General features: G+C 42.8%; 1 protein-coding gene and 1 non-coding gene across 2 annotated transcripts; both read left to right on the top strand.

The window, feature by feature from the left end:
* Positions 1 to 7,528: 7,528 nt before the first annotated feature.
* Positions 7,529 to 8,482, top strand: LOC140329134 (uncharacterized). The gene has a single exon (XM_072409244.1). It carries the CDS (start codon positions 7,529 to 7,531, stop codon positions 8,480 to 8,482), a length of 954 nt encoding a protein of 317 aa, XP_072265345.1.
* A 2,087-nt stretch (positions 8,483 to 10,569) lies between these two features.
* On the top strand, positions 10,570 to 10,724 carry LOC140330205 (U12 minor spliceosomal RNA). Its single transcript, XR_011920674.1, has one exon. It is a non-coding gene; the product is annotated as a U12 minor spliceosomal RNA (small nuclear RNA).
* Positions 10,725 to 17,263: the final 6,539 nt, after the last annotated feature.

Below are 17,263 nucleotides of genomic sequence, written 5' to 3'. Positions count from 1 at the left end.
GCACCTTGAGCGTGCATGCAGCACATAGTCGAGTCCCGTGCAATGTGACGGTCTGTGTCTCCCTCTTGTGGTCCCGGGGCGAGAGGAAGGGGGGCCAGCGGGGGGAGGCGGTGCCATGCAAATGTGCCCAGCCAGCTGCCGGGACGAGGAGCACCTGGGCCTTAAGCAGAGCACTTTTCTGGGCCCAGGTGTCCAATCCAGAGCAGGTGCTGTCAGGTCAGCTAGGAGAGATGGTCAGGGCAGAGGAGCTTTGCAGCGGGGTCCGGGCCGGCCCCGGCGGGGGTGGGCGTTTTGGGGCGCCCGCCGCCGCTTTTTGTAGGTTCCGAGAGGGTGGAGCCTCTCGGCGAGCGCACCTGTTTTTCCCGAGCTGGGGGCGCCCGTTGGCGTCCCTTAACGGGTTATCGCTTCTTGGCCTTTTGCCTACGATCAAGTCTCTTGTCTTCGTAGGCAAATAGCTAGCTAGCTAGTAGGGTGCCAGCCGCCTCGGCCTTGCAGAGTTCCTTCGGGTTCCCTGCTTGCTGCTATTGGGGTAGGCGCCACCCGAGGGTGTAGAGAGCGATCCCCATAGAACCCTTTACCGGGTTGTATGGTTTTTGGTTTCTTTTCTTTATAGGTGGGAGCATATGCGTATATGCAAATGGAGAGCGAAAGGAGAGGCGAGGATAACCAATTCATTTAAGATTGTTGCCAAAAGTGGTTTGGTGGACTTGAAAGACCTGGTGGAAGTTATTCTTGTTGGAAAGTTGGAGGTGAAACTTGAATCAATTCTTTATCTGCAAGAAAGAAAAGGTAATGAGTTTTTTTTGACCTTTACAGATCAGCTTGTGTGTAATGCTTTCTACGATAAAGTTGCTAAGAGTATTAATGAACCGGAGTTAAATGGTTTAGAATTTGTACCTTTATATACGGGTGGAGAAGTTACAGTTGCTATAACAGTGCATAATCCTTATCTGCAACCAGAAGACATTTCGTTTTGTCTAAGTTGTCTCTGTCTCAAAATAAGATTTGTGATGAAAGAGAGGAATAATTATGGAATTTGGAATGGCAAATTTATTTTCAAAGTTATTTTGAGGCCAGATCCAACCGCCTCTAGTGGTGTTTTTCACTTCCCGTCTGTGATCTTGTTGGGGCGAGACAGAGTGTTTGTACAGTATAAGGGGATGCCCAGGTATTGTAGGCACTGCAAAGAATACTGGCACACAACAGAAGATTGCCCAAACAAGGAAGTCAAAAGTTGTAGAAAGTGTGGCCAGAAGGGTCATCTTGCTAAAGACTGCAAAAACGAAATAATATGCAATAGCTGTGGAGAGGCTGGGCACTCCTTTAGAGAGTGCGCTGCAAGGAAAACATATGCTCAAGCTATAAGATCCTCACCTGAATTTGTTGTTGCAGCAGAAGAGAGTGGTCTGGATAAAGTGGACGAAATCCAGATGCCGGAATCTGAGGCGGCGGTCCGGCAAGACTTGCCTACCCTAGAGGGTGGTTCGGGTACGTCGGCGCCGCCATCGGGCGAAGGCAATCGAACCAATACCCCTAACACGCTGGTATATCCAAAGGTATCCGGAGAGACCCTTCCAGGCACGTCTCGACTCCTTGAGGAATCGGTAAGGAGTGAAGGAGAGGTGGGGATGGATCTGTCTGGGGATTCAAACAAACGGAAATGTGAAGGTAAAGCTGGTAAGCAAGCAAAAATTATGAGGAATGAAAAAGAGGAATGTACAGTTATACCTGCAATGGAAAAGTTGTTGGATGAAACATTATCAAGCTTAAAAACAACTACCACACCTCCGATCGAACCAATACCCTCCCCTACCCCTCCTGGGCAGGAGATGGTTTTAGAAACTGGTACCGGTAAGATCGAGGAGTTCAGCCCATCGCCAGTTTTGACGGATCAACAATGTGTTGGTGCCGATGTATTTCCCCTTGATATCTTGGAGTCGGAAAGCTCGGAAACATGATGGGGAATTAATTTAGAATCGGCTCCTTAAATGTTAGGGGTCTGAAGAGCCCGTCAAGAAGGGCTACTATATTTGATGTGTTTGAAAAATCTGATTTGTCCATCATTTGCTTGCAGGAATGTGCCATAGAACACGACCCTAATTATAATTCTATCGTTAAGCAGTGGACCAAAGGAACATCAATTTGGTCTGGAGACAATTCAAACCCTTCAACTGGATTGGGCATTCTACTAAAAGGTAATGAAATCAAAGTTTTAAGTTTTACAGAAGTGGTACCAGGCAGAGCCTTGGTAGCCAAGTGCAAATATGATGATACTGAATTTGAAATCATGAATATTTATGCCCCTACGGACAAACATGAAAGGGAACAATTTCTATATACGATTCAACTCTTCCTAACACACTCAACCCCGAAAATAATTTGTGGTGACTTTAATTGTGTGCTCTCTGGTGAGAAGAGAGCAGGTTCAAACTCTCGCAGACAGGACAAGACCTCTTTGATCTTAGAAAACCTAATTCTAGATTTTGAGTTACAGGATACCTGGAAAATCTGTCATCCGGGAGACCCAGGATACACGTGGGGCAATGTAAGGTCAAAGTCCGGAATTGATTTTTCTTTCGTAAGTAAAACAATACAACACAGTGATACAGAGTTTCATAGCACACCTTTCTCAGATCATAAGTTACTAATCACTAAAGTTAACTTACCTGGAATGAATAACGGACGTGGAGTTTGGAGGCTCAACACTTCAATTCTGGAAAGAGAGATAATTAAAAAAAGAGATGAAATACAGTACAAGAATTATCAAAAGTACAAGGGAAAATTCCTAACAGTTGTGGATTGGTGGGATTGGGTTAAGACCCAGACAAAATTTTTTTTCCTTAAAGAAAGTAAACAAGAAGTTAGGAATCAATTAAAATGGTATAAAAACTTAAATGCTCAGTTACAAACATTTACAAAACTACAAAATAAAGGAATAGATGTGAGTGAACAAATAAATAACCTAAAAATCCAAATCAAAAGAGAAATTAGAGAAAGAGATAAGCAAATAATATACAATGCTAAAGTACAAACATTGGAAATGGATGAAAAATGCTCCCGTTTTTTCTTTAAAAAAGTGATGGGGAATAAACAAGCAATCAAAAAAATTAATGATGCCACCACAAACGAAGGGATGCTTAAAGAAGCACATCACTTCTACAAAAATCTGTTCAGCAAAAAGCCAATCGATCTAAATACGGCAACAGATTGCTTAAAAAATTTAGAACTAAAATTGGGAAATGATGACCAACAAATTTTAATAAACAAAATAGCTGGGAAAGAAGTCCACAAGGCCATCAGGAGCTTTGGAAAAAACAAATGTCCTGGGAATGATGGTCTCCCGATAGAATTTTTCGAGAAGTTCTGGTACCTAATTAAGAATGATTTTTTGTCTATTTTACAGCTTGCAATGGAGAGAAATATTCTGCCTGATTCTTGGAAAAGAGGGATAGTGACACTCATCCCAAAAAAGGGTAATTTGGAATCTCTAGAGAATTGGAGGCCAATCACATTGTTAAATTGCGATTATAAAATATTTGCAAAAATTCTAGTTGGAAGGGGGTAATGGAGAAGATAATTCACATTAGTCAATCTTGTGGTGTTCCGAGCAGATGCGCTCAGGATAACCTAAATTTTCTCAGAGATATAATTTGGTACCAGAAAGAAAGGAATCAGAAAATTGCCCTGCTGTCATTGGACTTTTCTAAAGCCTTTGAAAGAGTCTCTCACGACTTCTTGTGGGCAGTACTGAAGAAAATGAACTTACCTGAAAACTTTATTCAAAATGTGTCTTCTCTTTACAAACAGGCTACCAGTCAAGTACTAATTAATGGGCATCTGTCCGATCCAGTTCCTCTGGACTCCGGGGTCAAACAAGGCTGCCCGATGTCTCCACTTCTCTTCGTTTGTTCCTTGGAACCGCCGGCTAGCCCTGGTCAGAAGAGAAAAATTGGTAAGAGGGGCTTTTCTCCCGGGAGGAGGTGGAGTGGCAGGAAAAATAACAGCCTATATGGACAATGTAGTTATGATCTGTACATCCGAAGCAGAAATTAACAGAATGTTACTGCTAACTAAAATATTTTGCTTGGGTTCAGGGTTTCAACTAAACCTTGGAAAATGCGAATGTTTAACAATTGGTGACTGGATCAAAGGAAACATCAGGATCAGAACTGTAGGGACAGTCAAAATTTTGGGAGTCCTTTTTGATGAAAACAATGACGGAAAGCTAAGTTGGGAGGAAGTTAAAAATAAATTAGTCCAGAAAACAGCTTTCTGGAGAACAAGAAAATTAACCCTAGAAGGGAAAGTGTTGGTCACAAAATCTGTACTACTACCGCAAATGTTATACTTGAGTTTAGTCTTCCCTCTAAATAACATCACTATAAGACAACTTAATAAAATAATGTATAGATTCATCTGGAGTTCTACAGCGGAGAAGGCAAAAAGAGAAATTATGCACAAAGGGAGAAACAAGGGTGGCAAAGAAACCCCAAATTTAAGAGTGGCACTGTGGGGAAGTTTTTTTTCGCAATGTCTTAGATGCCTTACTGATAAGCAAAATTACTGGAACTTACTCTTGAAGTACGCCGCAGGGCACATCTTCAGGAGGAGAACCTGGTACAAACCTGATCAAACTAGCCCAATCTTGGTGACTCCACCCAAACAGTACATAATTTTAGAAAAATTCATCGTTGAGAACGATCTAAAACACATGGATCCATTACTTCTAAAAAAACTATAAAACCCTTAAAAACCTTCTTCAAAAAGAAATAATAACACCTGTTTCAAATTTTGGAGAGCTCAAATCTAAAAGTGTGTGGGAAATGGTGAATAAGAAGTATTTATCAAACGAACTAAAGGACATCGCTTGGCAAACAGTGCACGAATGCCTACCCACGAGAGCATTCCAACATAAAAGAGGTATGGTAGCCTGTGCTAAATGTCCTAGGGTTGGATGTGGAGTAGATGAAACCGTTTTACACATACTGTGGAACTGCCCATACGCGCAAGAGGTCTGGAGGAAAGTTGGTAGAATCCTCAAAAATGTATCTGGGTTAGAAAGATTGGATCATTTAACAATACTATATGGCTTTTTGGGTCAAGTTTCTTCCTCTAAAGCACAAATATTGTGGATTTCAATAAACTGTCTGAAATTAGCGCTATGGAAAACACGGAACATATTCCTATATAAGGCAGATTCAATATTGGCCGAAGGGTGCATAAAATATGCTTTAAGCAAAATGTTCGATTTTTACTTAAGAGATTGCAAAAACCTGGGGACGCCCAGAGCAAAAAAAATCTGGAAGTTGCAACTATGGAATTCAATGCTAAGTAGAGGCTAACCAACCCTTTTGTTTACAGGTTGTCGAGAAGGATTTATACTATTTGTTAATATTCACCTTTTTTTTCCCTGTTCTTTCCTTCTTCAAGCAGTCAAGCAAGCAAGGTCTTAGGGGAAATCTGGAATAATTTCATAAAAATGCCCGCTTTAGGTGGAATCTAGTATACAAATTAAGTTGGGAAGTAAGCTATAACTTACCTGAGACACGGTCCTTCACTTGATGATAAGAGTCACCTGTAGATAGGAAATATTATGCTTAGGTTGTGGGATATACTTTGGGTATAGGTAGGAAAATACTTACCTGGGAGTGCATTAGGTTCCTGGTTTGATGGTTAATAAGTACCTGATTGATGGTTAATAAGTACCTGAAACAGGAAAATAAGTTAAAAAAAAATATATATATATATTATATAGGGAATATACTTACCTGGGAGTGCTCTGAGTTCTTGGTTTTTTGTCAATAAGTACCTGAAATTAGGAATACAAGTTTTCTTTTTATTTGAACAAGATGTACAGATAAAATACACTTTCTTTGGTTTATAAAGTTGGGTTTGAATTGTGTTGGTATAAGGCCATGGTTTAGCAAGGCAACATGTAAGACCTTGTGTGAAACCCTTTGGTCCTTTTGAAATAATGCCCTCAGAACGAGGATATGGTCATCCTAAAATATCAAGAGGTGAAACCATGATATATTGCTCAAATTTCTAATGATACCCTTCATAAAAAAAGGGGAAGTTGTATTGATGTAATAACTCTGTTACGTATGTTGTAAACAACGCCTTTTAATATGTATGTACCGGGGAACATTCCCAAAAATAATAGTGGTGTAACCTGTACCTGACAACAAGTATAGGTTCAAATTGCTAAATATGAAGAAAGTGTGTAACATGTGGTCACCATGCAGATAATAACCGGATTGTATTATATGCAGGAAACATTGTATATCATGACCGGTGCTACTTGTCCCTTTGTAAAGGGCCACAAATAATTGCTGTTGAACTAATCTGGAAAATGATGTATATTCACAAATGTGATATGTTATATTGGGTGGCATTGCCCGTCATTAGATAGGTGGCCAAGTATCTCATGTTGTATGTACAGCCTAACTCTCCTCCAGGAGGGGTGGCCTCAAATGAGTTCCTGGGCAGGAGCCCATGTCATTTACCCTTTCATCAATGATGGACCTTTCTGTGGAGCTCTTTGTGTGGCACCGCCAGTCCTTGTATAGGAGGCCACATGGACTTCAGATATCTCATGTTGTTGCATTATGGCCCAGCCCTCCCCTCGAGGCGGGTGGCCTCCAAATGATTTCCTGGGCAGGAGCCCAAGTTATTTACTTTTCATCAATGATGGACTTTTCTGTGGAGTTTATTGAGTGGCACTGCCAGTCCTTGGATAGGCGGCCACATGGACTTCAGATATTTCATGTTGTTGCAATATAGCCCAGCCCTCCCCTTGAGGCGGGTGGCCTCCAAATGATTTCCTGGGCAGGAGCCCAATTACCCCCCTTTTCTTTGTTTCCTACATCAAGTGATGGACACCTTCGTTTTGGAGTATTTCCCTTTGAGTGATGTCAACTCATGGACCTCCCTCCTCAATGGACCCCCCTCCTTCTTATATCCAATGATTTTTTGGGGACTCACCTCGGAATTTGTTTTATGTTTTCTTTATCAAACCTAGGAAAAAGAGAAAGAATATAATTTTGGTTTCAGTTATGGAAAGATGATTATGTATACTGTTATTTACCTGTTTTCTATTTCTTTATAATAAAAATTAAAAAAAAAAAAAATCTGCCTTTGCCCCTAGGGGTGTTGAGACTTTTTAAAGTTGATACGGTGGATCTCGCTTGGTCTATCCCAGCCATTTGGTCCTGGTGAGGTACCCTCTACTCGGCCCTGTAGGATCGTCGATTAAATTCGGCTTCACCTACTTGCTGCTATTGGGTTAGAGGCTTAGCCCTTGCCAGGAACGAGCTTGCGATCCTCCCTTACCCCCACCTTTGTGTCACTACCCCGGTAGTGGACACCCAACTGCCTTTACAAAGGCAAAAGAGCGAAGAGATCCTGAGGAGCCACCGAAGCCGACCAGCAAGACACCAAGGAAGCCGAAGCCGAAGCCCGAAGCCGAAGCAGAAGCCTGAAGCCGAAGCTGTAGCAGAAGCCCGAGGTGTTCCAGAGGGAAGCGAAGATGGCCCCCAAGAAGCAACAAGAGAAAAAGAAACACCTGGCCAACCAGGTGCAAGAAGAAAGACCCTCCACCTCCGCCCCAGCAAGACCAGCCCCAGCTGCAGCTGCAGGAGCAGAGGCAAGCGGAACACGCCAGACGATGGACGGGATTCCAGCCTTGGAACCCTGGATGAAGCAGACGGTCGTCCTCCAATTGAAGGAGGTGAATGGGAAGATACCGGACATGACAGCGGAGGTGTTTGGGAAGAAGATGGTCATCGATCAAGGCTTCGCCAAGGCGGAGACCCTCTCCATCCAAGCCTTTGTAAGAGGAATCTTTTACGTGACATTTGTGTCCCTACAAGTCTGTAGCAGATACTGGGAGAAAGTGAAGGCGGCAGAACCCGGATCTACTTTCAGCAACTTCGTTGCAAATTCGCCCATTCAACTGGAAGAAAGAAGAGTCACGGTGTCAATGCCAAGCCCTCACATCCCAGGACAAGACATTGCGACATTCCTGAAGAGGTTCTGCACGGTGCTGAGAGAGCCAACCCGGATCCTGGACGCCAACGGCTTCTGCACTGGTAAGTGGACCCTCACTTGCAAGCTTAGGAGAGACCCCTCCACGGGGGACCTCTTGCACTTGCCCCAGTGCATTAACCTCGGCCCATGCCCCGGAATCCTCCATTACGAGGATATGCCCCGGACCTGCAGAAGGTGCGGGGCAGAAGGCCACGTAGGGAAGGATTGCCCCACAGTGTTCTGTAGACTCTGCGGAGTCACAGGACACGAGTCCAAGGACTGCCCTCGGACTAAGGTCTGTAACCTCTGCGGAGGAACAGACCATCTTTACCGGGAATGCCCCAAAAGGACCAGGTCCTATGCTGGGGTAGTTAGAGGCACAGGAAGTGTTGTATCGCTCCAGTGGTTTGGGACCCCACTGATTTGTAAGTTGCACAGTCACATCACTGTTTAAACTTTGACTTGGGACATTGCCTTTTTCTGCATTAGCTGCGCCCAGTGCAGATGGGCAATTTTTAAAACCTGTTGCCCTGTGTGTTACACACAGTGCACATTATTATTTAAATGTTTTTTATGTTGTCATAGTCACTGGTGGGGTATTTGTCTGCCACTTTTTTGATGGAGGGTGCTATTCCCTTATGGGCTAGCCTTTACGTCTTGGAGAGTGCCTTGGACTAAAAACCTCCCTTAGCTCTCCCTTTAGTGAGAGTCTCTCTTCAGGAGAGCTCCCAGCTGAGTGTCTTGTGGGACCTGCTTAAGCGGTCCCAAAGAGAAAAGGTCTCTCTCTGGCTTCTGCCAGGGGGGCATGTAGGTCCATTCCAGCTTCGGCTGGAGCTTGGCTTTGGAGGGTCTGGAGAAAAGGGTGGCTCTTCTTCGTTAGAGGAGGGTTTACCAAATAGTACCCCAGTGCACGTTTTTGTGTGGTGTTTTTGCACCTTTACTTTTTTACTGTGTACGTGGTGTGTTATAGCATAGATTGCGAGATTCGATAAAAAAAAAAAAAGTACCGTATTTTTCGGACTATAAGACGCACTTTTTCTTCCCCAAAACTGGGGGGGAAAAGTGGGTGCGTCTTATACACCGAATACACGTTAAATATACCGGTAATTAAAAAAAATCATACTCACCCGATCCCGCGATGCTGTGGGCTTCTTCTTCTCCTCGCTCTCCTCCCGGCTGCAGCGCGTGTCCCCTCCTCCTCTGAGCGAGGAGAAGCCGGCACACGTGCCCTCGCGATCCGGTAAGCAGGCTGGATCAGCCTGCTTATGGGATCGCTGGGGTATGCGTGTCGGCTTCTCCTCGCTCAGAGGAGGAGGAGACACGCGCTGCAGCCAGGAGGAGAGCAAGGAGAAGAAGAAGCCCACAGCATCGCGGGATCGCGGTATCGGGTGAGTATGATTTTTGGGCACAGGGTGATCAGAAGGGGATACATTGTGTCAATGTATCCCCTTCTAATCACTCTGTGTCAATGAATCCCCTTCTGATCACTCTGTGTCAGAGTGATTAGAAGGGGATACATTGACACAGAGTGATTAGAAGGCGATACATTGACACCGAGTGATTTTTTAGTATTTTGTTCAGAATCTTTTTTTTCTAGGTTTTTCTCCTTTAAAATTGGGTGCGTCTTATAGGCCGGAGCGTCTTATAGTCCGAAAAATACGGTAAGTCTATTCCAGCTTCGGCTGGATGGGCCTAGCACCCAGCCCTTGTCTAGAGCTTGGCTTTGAAGGGTCTGGGGAAACAGGGTGGCCCTTCCTCTTTAGAGGAGGGCTTACTAAATAGTACCCCAGTGCACGTTTTTTGTTGGGTTTTTGCACTTTTCACTTTTTTCTGAGCACGGGGTGTGTTTAATCACGGATAGTGAGATTCTATAAAATAAAAATAGTACACCAGTGCATGGTTTTTGTGTGGTGTTTTTGTACATACACTTTTTTAGAGCACAGGGTTTTATTTAGTTGGAAGTTATGTGAGATTCTATACAATAAAAAGAAAAACATGTTCAGGGGATTGCAATCCACTTGAAAAGTTTAAGGTTTCAGTTCAGGAACTGAAATGTGTAATGGGTTTAAAGTATATCCAGAAACTTGTAGAGCTTGAAATCATGCATTTCACTAGTGCTAATTATTTGGGTATGTTTTGGTGTAAAAATAAATCACAATTTACTGCTATTTTATTGATAAAAATGGGTAAAAACAGACATTTTGGCCAACAATTAATAAAAATGGTTAAAGCAAAATTTAATGATGTACCTGGAACTTCGATGCCGATTCTGAGCGGTGGAAGCCATGGACTGGGGCGGGGCTTCAATGTAAGGACCATCATGCATTGCACCGAAGATAATAATTTACATATGTGACCTTTAAAAAAAAAAAACAATATAAAATCAAATAAATGTTTTTCTAATGTTATTTACTATTTACAAAAAACAGTTTATGTACACTTGAGACAAATGGTTTAAATTTTGATTATGGATATATTTTCTCTCACTAACTTGTTTAAAGGTAAATCACAAGGGGGGCTTTTCAGACGGCATAATCCTGTATGCCTTAAACTAATGAGTAAGGAAAATAATGAACTGGGGTGATGCCTGTTTCCTCACCCATTGTGAGAAGAATTTTTGAAGGAGTATAGGTCTCTCTGTGGAGGATCTGCTTACTTTGCAGGACCTGGTCAGATCTAGTGCTGTGATCTGCTCCTACCTGTAACAAGTAAAAGATAGTCTAAATTTTACTTTAACTGCATATGTCCAGTCATTGGGCTATTCAGCTGAGCTATTTTACTCTCTGTGTAGGGTCTAAGGCAATTGGCTCTTCTCTTTACTCGAGGGCTATTGGAGCTCTTAGTGGTTTGGGTTTGGATTTATGTACAGAGAGTTAAGTTAGAGAATACTTCTATAAATCTTTCTATATTGGCAATACGAGCGTGGCTGAGGCCCAAGCATCTGCAGCTCCAGAGGTGACTCAGCCAACTCAGTCTGTCCTGGTAAGGTGTTTGAGTAAGTCAGTGCTGCCGATGGAAGGGTGCAGAAGGCCAATGATACCACAGGCCCCATAAGTATGGAGGTTGTTGTTCCTTCCTTCAATCTTCCCACAGATCCACCTAGCCAAATTGTCTCCTCTCGGAGACCATCCGGAAGAAAGGAGGAGGAAGATATGGATGTATCTGGAGGTAAAAAGAAGAGGAAGGTGTAAGTCGGTAATACAACTGATAAAATACAGTGCAACCGTATTTACAGAGCCCAAGGCTCTGGCCCCCTCCAATATACAATCAGCCGACCGTTATTGTTGAGTACTACCGTTACACAGGTGGAACATACTGGTGCAATCTCAGATTATTTTGATACACCTATATCACCAACGCAGCCAGACATCGCATTAACACTTACTTGAATGGAGAGAATTGAGGATGATCAAACAGGTCAGTTGGTTATGCAGCAGAAGCAACCAGGTAATGATGTAGAAGTTTCAAACGGATCAGCCAGAGGTTGATGCTGGAGGAAAAAAAGTAAATTATGTGTTATCAGATTTAACAGTGTCAGAGTCCGAAGCATTGAATGCATTCTCAGATGTGTCTGAGGTTGAGTCGTTGCAATGAATGTTCTGCAAATTTGTACCCCTAATGTAAGGGGGATTAAGGGCCCGGCTAGAAGAGCTGCAATTTTTGACATTCTACAACAAATCGACTGTAAAATCATATGCCTACAGGAATGTGCATTGGAACATCACCCCAACTATGGCTATTTGTGGAAACAATGGCAACATGGACTCTCAGCCTGGTCCAGGGACAACGTAAACCCTGCTACCAGTGTTGGAATACTGGTCAAAGGTAATAACTTTCAAGATATATCGTTTACTGAGATTGTGCCAGGAAGAACCTTACTGGAGAAAAGAGGTATGGTTCAAAATCTAGGGGACAGGATAAGACATCGGCATAACTTAAAAATCTGTTACTGATTTTGAATTTCAGGGTGTCTGGAAAGTTTTTCATCACAATGATCAAGGGTATCCCTTGGGGAATGCACGTTCTAAGTCTGGAATCATTTTTACTTTTGTCAGCAGGAGCATACAAATTTTTTGCATATAGGCCCTACTTTGCTTTCTGACCACAGGATTCTGGTGAGTAAACTTAAAGTATCCGGGACATCTAGTGATCGAGGGGTACGTAGGCTCATCACATCTCTGTTAGAAAAGGAAAAAAACAAAAAGAATATGCAAATTTCTAGAAATGTATTCACAAATTTACCAGTCTGACAGATTGGAAAGATTGGGTTAAAACCCAAACCCGGTATTTTTTCTCAAAAAAGGTATGCAGGAGCCCAAAGGTAAACTTAAATGTTACAAAGATTTAAACACTCAATTTCAAACATTCACCAAATTTAACTGATATGCTTGAATTTGAAATATGATTGAATTTGCATTGATATGCAAGAACATATACGCAACTTAAAAGTCAAAATCAGCAATGAAATCAAACAAAAAGGAAAACATATTATCCACAATTCCAAAGTGGAAAAAATAGAGAACTATGAAAATTATTCTTGTTTTTTCTATAAAACAGTAACTGATGCAAAACAAAGTATCTCCCACTTAAACAAAGCCATTACACAAACAGAAGTGCTTAAAGAGGCACATAAGTTTTATGTGTAGTTATTTTACAGTAAAAATATAGATCTTACCGTTACACCAGATTGTTTGGGTGTCCTGGATCCTAAATTGGAGACCAACGACCAGCAGGGGCTAGCTGATACAATTTCTGAAAAAGAAATATATGATGCAATTAAAAATTCAAACAAAAATTAATTTCCAAGAAATGATGGGCTACCCATAGAATTTTATGTCACCTTCTGGGATGTGATAAAAACTGAACTGGTTGCTATTTTTCAGCTGGCGCACGGCAAAATCAAAATCATGGTCTATAGGAGCAGTGACACTGCTGCCAAACAAAGGTAACTTAAATAACCTAGAGAACTGGAGGCCAATCACTCTGTCAAATACAGACTACATGGTTTACGCCAAGTGCCTGGTAAGACGCCTTAAAAAAATAATGAGCAAAATTGTGCATGAAGGTCAATCCTGGAGTGCTAGGGAGGAGCACCCATGACAATTTAAACTTGGTAAACCTTGTAAACTTGGTACCTGCTTGAAAGAGGGCAGAAGATCGCCCTTCTATCCCTGGATTTTGCAAAGGTTTTTCATAGGGTATCGCACAAGTTTCTGTGGCTGGTCTTCAAAAAAAAAATGAATCTACATGATGCTTTCTTTAACAATCTGTCATTTCTCTATAGTGAAGCATCCAGCTAGTTGCTGGTTAATGGACACCTATCAGAAGCTGTCACATTGAAGTCTGGAGTGAAGCAGGGTTGCCCGCTGTCCCCACTTTTTGTTTGTGCCCTGGAACCACTGCTAGCTCTTATTTGAAAAGACAAACTGGTAAGAGGGGTACCTCTTCCAGGAAGTAGTGGGAGTGCAGCAAAGTGGCTGCATATATGGATGATGTGGTGGTGATATGCGCTACAGACCCAGCGGTTAATTGAGTAATTTTGCTAACCAATATCTTCTGTGCTGAGTCTGGCTTTAAGCTGACCAGCTCTAGATGCCCAGTACCAAACTCTAGATGCCAGATACTAATGCCATCCACACTTTGTTCCTGAGACCACCGCCTCCTCCTCCCAGTACCCAGCTCTAGATGCCAGACTAGACTCCGGCTCATCAGGGTCTTGTTTTCCCACTGATTCCTCCAAGTCCAATCCCTTTCATATGGTTTCACTACATAGTAGGTAGGGGCAGATTGGAATCTCATTCATTCATTCATATCTTTAATTGTTACAGCTTCTACACTGTCCATATAGGTGATGGCCGCAACCTCTCATTCAGTCCTTGCTCCGTCTCAGGGCCCACCGCCTCCTCCTCATGCTGTTATTGCTGCCGCCTGCCCAGTACCTAGCTCTGGATGCCAGTTACCAATGCTGTCCACGCTCCGTCTCAGAGCCTCTTCCTGCTCTTCCTGCTGCATGACCCAGGCTTGATCAATATGAGGCATCAGAATGCAGGTATACTTCCGATGAGCCAGCTGATTCGAGTGGGTGGCATTTTTAACCCTGTAGCGCAGGTCGAAGCGTAAGTGGAAGTGCACATCAATCACATCCAATTGGTGCAAATCTGCTAGTGTGGCCCTTTAGAAATTCCCTTCTATGATGTCCCAGTGCACATTAGGAATGTGGTACTCTAGAACGTCACCAGCTTTGAATCCAACAGACATGGACGTATTGCATGTCACCAGACACGGCTCAGCAACTCAGTGAGCCGAATAAATAGGTGGTCCAGGTTGGTTTTTCAATCTGGCTCCAAAAGGCCGCTGCTTCCTTCTACTGTATTGGTGCAGTCCTGAAATCTACTGTACTCAGTTTGAGTGTTTCACTGTTAGATGATAGATAGATAGATAGATAGATAGATAGATAGATAGATAGATAGATAGTCAGTGTGCTACATACACGCAGCTAGAGGCAGGGTACCCTCCCTGAATGCGTACACAGTATCACACTTGTACTGAGAGACAGACACACAGGTGCAGTGTATACTGCCGTATATAGTTTGTATACTGTGCTGCATATTACAAGCGTAACCACTGAAGGAAAGTGCCGCATACAACATACACAGTGCACTTGCATTTTTGGTGTCAACCCCCCAATAAAAAAAATCCACTTACTTATACATATTTACACTTTGTGAAGCATATTAGCTACAAGGTAAAAAAAGGTAATGCTTGGCTACATGCCCCACTCAAATTGCTGGCAGCAGCACAGGTAACTTTGGAGGCACAAGGAGGAAAGGCTGCGGAGGAACAAATGTCTGGTGATATGCAACATGTTCATGTCTGTTGGATTCAAAGCTGGTGAAGTGCTAGAGTACCCCATTCCTAATGTGCACTGGGACATCATAGAAGGAAATTTCTACAGTGCCACACTGGCAGATTTCCACCAACTGGATGTGATGTATGTGCACTTCCACTTTCGCGCTTCAGCGTTAAAAATGCCACCCACTCGAATCAGCTGGCTCATCGGAGGTATACCTGCATTCTGATGCCCCATATTGCTCAAGCCTGGGTCCTGCAGCAGGAAGAGGCTCTGAGACGGAGAGTGGACAGCATTGGTAGCTGCCATCTAGAGCTGGGTACGGGGCAGGGTGCATCAGTAACAGCAGGAGCAGGAGGCGGTGGGCCCTGAGACGGAGCAAGGACAGTATTAGAGGTTGAGGCCAAGTGGGCAGTGGGCAGGTGGCAGCAGTAAGAGCAGGCGGAGTAACGCCATCCACACTACTTCTCAAGGCCTGTCACCTCCTCCTCATGCTATTACTGCTGCTGCCTGCCCACTGCCCAGTACCCAGCTCTAGATGCTAAACTAGACTCAAGCTCAATAGGGTCTTTTTGCCCCATTGATTCCGCTAGGAACGTTCCCTTTCATGTGGTTTTGCTACATAGTAGGTAGGGACAGATTGGAATCTCGTTCATTCACTCATGTCTCCAATAGCTACAGCTTCTACACTGTCCATATAAGTGATGGCCTCAACCTCTAATACTGTCCTTGCTCCGTCTCAGGGCCCACCGCCTCCTGCTCCTGCTGTTACTGATGCTGCCGCCTGCCCAGTACCCAGCTCTAGATGCCAGACTAGACTCAGGCTCAACAGAGTCTTCTTTCCCTGCTGATTCCACTAACCCTGTTCCGTTTCATGTTCAAGGTTATCCTAGTATTCTACTGGGGTATGGCGGGTCATGCAAGACGTTAGAGACAGACCTTTGCCTCGTACCTCATGTCAGGCATCACACTGAAGGACTGTATGTATTTATTTGCGAGTGTGTTGGGGGGAATTGTAATGTAGTGTTTTATGTGCTGTGTCGCAATTCTGTGTATGAATGTACCCTGATTGTATTACTTTTGTTTTCGTGATTAATAAAATCAATCAAAAAAGGTGATCACGGAACACATTGAAGCATTTTGCAAACTGTGGAGGAAATCTTGTGTTCCATGGAACCCTGGTTGGGAATGGCTGATCTAAAGTATTTTCCTTCCCTTCCATCTGGGCCAACAGCTTTTGTACAAGAATACGGGATTGTGATCAAAGCATATTACTGCTGGCACAATATCTTTTTTGGAAAGGAAAAACACTGCAACTACAATGTCCAAGGACTGGTAAGCTTCAATGTATTAAACAATTGGTTTAGATATTTCAATGAAAATATTTTTACTTATAACATTACTGCATAGCACTATGTCCACTGCATTTGTAACCAGACTATATAAGTCTCATTATTTATTGTGCTGTATTTCTTTATACTGATTTTTTTTTATATATCATGTGTACTGTTCTTATTAACTTACATTTTTTTTTTGTTGAAATCTAAACTTATAGCAGAAGGAAGATCAATGGTCAGCCAAAGGCACAGATGGGGGTTGAACCCATGATCTTTGGTTTACGAGACCAACGCCTTACCACTTGGCCACTGCGCCTTCTGCAAGCTTGACTGTAGTGGGATCATGTGATTCGAAAGATGATAGGGAAAATTCTGTTCACAGTCTTTAAAACAAGAAGCATTTTGAGTTTTACTATGGATCAGCTCTACACATCCAGGCAGAAAACAAGAGGTTGCACACCATCATCTCAATGTCATGTTCGTAATATGAATCAATTAATTCAAATAAGGTTCCTTGCTAGTGCTTCATAATTGTAAAATAATGTTTTACATTTTGAAAATTCATTAATTTGCTCTTCATGTTTTATTATGAAGGTTTTGTAGCAGGAAATTTAGGCTTTGTCTTCGGCTTCTCTTTTTTATTTTGTTTTTACGCATCTCTCTGCAAAGGTTGAAAAAAGTCAAGGGCAGGTCAGACATAGAGCTTTCCCATCAGCAAACATATTTCTGATTGCAGAGCAAACCTCCATAATTAATAAAACATGAAGAGCAAATTGAAGAATTTTTAAAATATAAAACATTACTCTACAATTATGGAGCAATAGCAAGAAACCATATCTGTATGTATCACTTTTTGTTCTCCTGGGACCATTTATATTATGAACATGACATGGAGATGATGGAGTGAGGCCCCGTGTTTTCTACCCGAATGTGTGGAGATGATGGGATCCATAGTAAAACTCAAAATGCTTCTGGTTTTAAAGACTGTACAGAAACCCTAATATCATCCTTCCAATTGCATGATAATCCTAGAGCAAAGCTTGCAGAA

Source organism: Pyxicephalus adspersus, chromosome 4, assembly GCF_032062135.1.
Source record: "Pyxicephalus adspersus chromosome 4, UCB_Pads_2.0, whole genome shotgun sequence".
Classification (NCBI taxonomy): domain Eukaryota; kingdom Metazoa; phylum Chordata; class Amphibia; order Anura; family Pyxicephalidae; genus Pyxicephalus; species Pyxicephalus adspersus.
Note: the sequence above shows the minus strand (reverse complement) of the source record. Positions and strands in the feature narration are given on the sequence as shown.